The 3,926-nt window shown below is 45.4% G+C and overlaps 1 protein-coding gene across 1 annotated transcript; it reads right to left on the bottom strand.

Moving 5' to 3' along the window:
- Positions 1-470: 470 nt before the first annotated feature.
- Positions 471-3,920, bottom strand: LOC117949044. Its single transcript, XM_034879033.1, has 2 exons — positions 1,863-3,920; positions 471-980 (listed from the first exon to the last, which is right to left on the bottom strand). The coding sequence occupies exons 1-2, from the start codon at positions 2,778-2,780 to the stop codon at positions 471-473; spliced, it is 1,428 nt and encodes a 475-aa protein (XP_034734924.1). The 5' UTR covers positions 2,781-3,920.
- Between the last annotated feature and the right edge of the window lie 6 nt (positions 3,921-3,926).

Genomic DNA, 3,926 nt, shown 5'->3' with positions numbered 1-3,926 from the left:
GATTTATAAAACATTCTTTATACGAAAATAGCTTCTAGATATATGAAATATTCTTTTATGCAAAAATAGCTTCTACATATCCCTCCTGTTGTGAGTTTTTGGGAACCTAGAGCGTATACATAGATTCTTCACATCGAGACATAAATGTTCTCCGAAGGAGAATTTAATTCATGACTGTCATTTAACAAACTGTACAACAGGTGATGCTTGGACAGGAGTGGGCGAAAACCCTTCTGCACTTATAATGAAGGGAAAAAATTCCCACTCGACCTTTCCGCTTGGAAACGATCGCCTCTTGGCCAGTCCGTCATCTGGATAGGATTGTCTCTTTGGGAATGGGAAGTCATGATGGGGAAAGGATTAGGGTTAGTGGAGGGCAGAGGTTACCAGCACATGCCCTCACCGGTGGCACAGACCCTCAGCGTCGTGTGCGTGTGGGGACCAGGGTAGATGGACAGGATGTGTGGGCTTTACACATAACTGTCGTCATCAGGCTCGTAATCGGGAATGGGATATAGGTCTGGGGTATTTCCGTCCTGTTGGCTCAGCTGCTGATATTGGACCCTGACAACGCCAACGACCGCCTTCTGGATCATGGCCCTGACACAAGGTACCAAACAGCCGCAAAGGAGGCACAAGAGTACGAGCACAACTAGGACAGGTACAAAGGCTTTGAAGAGGACGGATACCCAGGACCCAGTCGAGAGCCAGGACCACCAATCAAAGTCTGCATGAGTCATAGAGTTCTGGACCTCATCTCTCAGCTTAATTAATTTGGTGAGCTCTCTAGTTATTATACCTCCCTCTCCTGAGTTGTCTGGAATGAAGGTGCAGCAGGCTTCGCCCACGATGGTACAAACACCTCCCTGTCCGGCCAGGGACAGGTCTAGGGCCATCCGGTTCTGCATCGTCATTAAGCGAAGGGCGGACAACTCGGTGTTGGTGGCATTAATGGTGATGGCTGTGTGGTGTGGAGGGCGCTTCTAGTCTCTCAGGGGGCTCCCACAGGAGCCAGATGAGTGAGGCCAGTCCCACGAGTATTATTACGGCAGCTACGGACGTGGCAACTTGTCCAGGCTTCATGGTTGTTAGTCAGCTGGTTGTACCTTTTTAGCATGTGACTGGTGGATCCAAGTATCTCGCTCTGCTACCTTAATGGCGGTGGGCGTGGTCAGTTGAACTTGAAACGGACCGTCCCACCTCGGGCTGTGCCAATACTTTCTCTTGATCACCTTGAGCAGAACCCAGTCTCCTGGTGTCAGCAGAGTCTGTGTGGGAGACAAAGGAGTACTAGGCAGATCATTTGCTCTTCTAACGTCTTGTTTTTTAAACAGTTCACACAACCATCTAGTGATAGGGTCAACTTCACCTTCTTGATCCTGCACTAATGGGTCTACCACTAGGGGCAAGTGAAATGGTCTTCCTGTCACTACCTCGAATGGTGTGCATCCTGTGTTGTTTGGTGTGATGCGCATGTATGTCTTAACTAGGCTAAGGCACTCAGGCCATGGTTTCCCTGTTTCTTCCATTGTCTTCCTGAGTCTAGCCTTGATTGTGCCATTAGTCCTTTCCACTAGTCCTGCACTCTGTGGGTGATATGCACAGTGGAACTTAAGGTCAATGTCTAGGTGCTTTGACATAGTTTTCACAACACTATTGGTAAAATGGCTACCGTTGTCACTCCACAGTATCTTTGGGATGCCGTGTGACGGTACTATGTGTTTGCAGATGGCTTTTGCCACTGTGAGTGCGTCATTTGTTTTGGAGGGCACAACTTCTACCCACTTTGAGAATGAATCAATCAACACTAAGCAGTATTTATATGTCCCGCTTCTGTGTAACTCAATGAAATCCATGTGTACAATCTCAAATGGATATGTGCCTTGTGGTGTCTTTCCGCGTTTTGGCCTAGCATTACCCTGTGTATTGTGTCTGCAACATGTGAGGCAGCTTCTGCAAAAAGTTTTGAAATAGGTAATTAGACCATGTGTTATGTGGAATGTTTCCCCCACCATAGATACCATACCCCGTGTTGAGACATGGCTCCGCCCATGACTCAGTTTTGCTACAACTGGGAACAGTGCTCTTGGCAGACACAATTTGCCTGCCACTCTATAGAGTTCATTGTCCTTGAGATGTGCGCCTTCTAGTAGCCATCGGCTAATTTCTGAAGGAGGGGCATTGTCCTGCATGTCTTTTAGGACGTCGCGTGGGATGATGTCTTTTGGGGAGTCATTTACCACATAGGTCTGGGAGATTGTGTTGCCTGCCGCTGCTTTTGCTGCTGCATCCGCCTTTGCATTTCCTTGTGAAATTAGGTCTGTTCCATTGGTATGGGCTTTGCACTTGCAGATGGCTAATGTTCTGGGCAGCATGACTGCAGATAGCAGTTCAGTCAATAGTGCAGCATGTTGAACAGGTTTTCCTGTTGATGTTTCCATTCCTCTTCTGGACCATAATTTGGCAAAGGTGTGTGTTGTTGCATAGGCATATTGGCTGTCAGTGTAGATCGTGACATCTTGTCCTTTGAATAATTTGCATGCTTCGGTAAGGGCCACGATTTCTGCTGCTTGGGCCAATTGGTTTCCTGCTAACTTTCCTTTCCTTTTCTCACCTAATTCCTTTTCTACTCTGACTATGTCTTCATATTCAGAGAGCTTTGCTTTGAAATCATACTTCTTTACCCACTCTTCTAATCTGTACGTGAAACCAGGATGCTGTCGTTGCATAAACTTAACATCGTCTAATCCCTCTATCGCTTTCCTCTGAGCATTACCCATTTTCCTGCTTTCTTACTAGCTGTCTCTATTTGCCTTTATTCTAATACTAACAGTATATGTGTCTAGAGGTGTGTATGTATATAAATTCTTCACTTCCTCCTTTGAACTGTCGTAGTGTATGTGTGTATGTTCGTGTATTTGCGCCTCGACGGGCGGTTAAACAGCTTTATCACTCTCTCAACAGCATGCAGTTAATAAAACAGCAACATTTCAGCATCAAACATTGATAAAACAGCAGTAAAATAGTAGCAAAAACGGTGACAAAACAGCAATAAAACAACAATGCTTTTCTACCGTTTACATACACTTGAACAGAGAAACCATATGATTTAGGTCGCGGTCCTGAGACCTACACTCTTAACAATTCAACTACCTGTTTTTAGTTTTCCTCAATTTGATACATACAAACACTAAGTATTGTTAACAACCAAATTCACATTTTTCAGAAACAATTTATACTGTACTTAATTTTGTCTACTTTGCCGTATCACATACAACTCAATACCATAACCACAAAAACCTTTATCTCACATCTGTGCCAGCCTTTAATCTCTTCCAGTTATTTGTTCACTTTTCCACACACCAAACAATTATGTCCTACTACTTTTTGTTTTTAGTGACGGTACGTTGTCACTGGTGACGGTACGTTGTCACCCTCGGGAACGGTACGTTGCTCCCGTTATTTACTATTTGGTACGTTAAATAGCATTCATAGACCTTTTGACTGGTGACGGTACGTTGTCACCCTCGGGAACGGTACGTTGCTCCCATTCTGGCTTACTATTTGGTACGTTAAATAGTATTTTTACATTGGCGTCCCAACGGCCTCAGGTCATTACTTCAGACCACAATTGTGGTGTTAGGAAAATTTTTCTTACCTATTTGATGTCTGCCCTGGTTCGGCGGGACCCGTCACCGACGGTCCGGACCGACACGGACTCAAGGTGTGGACCCCCCGATGCAATGGCGGAGACTGTCGCGACAGATTTCTATTCTAAGTGGTCCCGTTGGTCCCGCGTCGTCCCAAACCGGCGGATTTTTGGGTCCCGGGTTTCGGCACCAGAGAAATGTTAGGTCTAAACTCAGACTCCTAGTTTCTCACTTACACTGTTATTTAATTAATCTTTGAATAGACCCAGGAAAGAC

The sequence above is a fragment of the Etheostoma cragini genome, chromosome 8 (assembly GCF_013103735.1).
Source record: "Etheostoma cragini isolate CJK2018 chromosome 8, CSU_Ecrag_1.0, whole genome shotgun sequence".
Classification (NCBI taxonomy): domain Eukaryota; kingdom Metazoa; phylum Chordata; class Actinopteri; order Perciformes; family Percidae; genus Etheostoma; species Etheostoma cragini.
This window is presented reverse-complemented; position numbering and strand designations above follow the sequence as displayed.

Excerpts from the sequence above, each read along its gene's own strand:
- LOC117949044 (XM_034879033.1), bottom strand. The coding sequence starts at position 2,780 with ATGGGTAATGCTCAGAGGAAAGCGATAGAGGGATTAGACGATGTTAAG. Across the intron at positions 981-1,862 it reads GCACATATCCATTTGAGATT|CGCCCTCCACACCACACAGC; the intron begins GTACACATGGAT and ends AGAGACTAGAAG.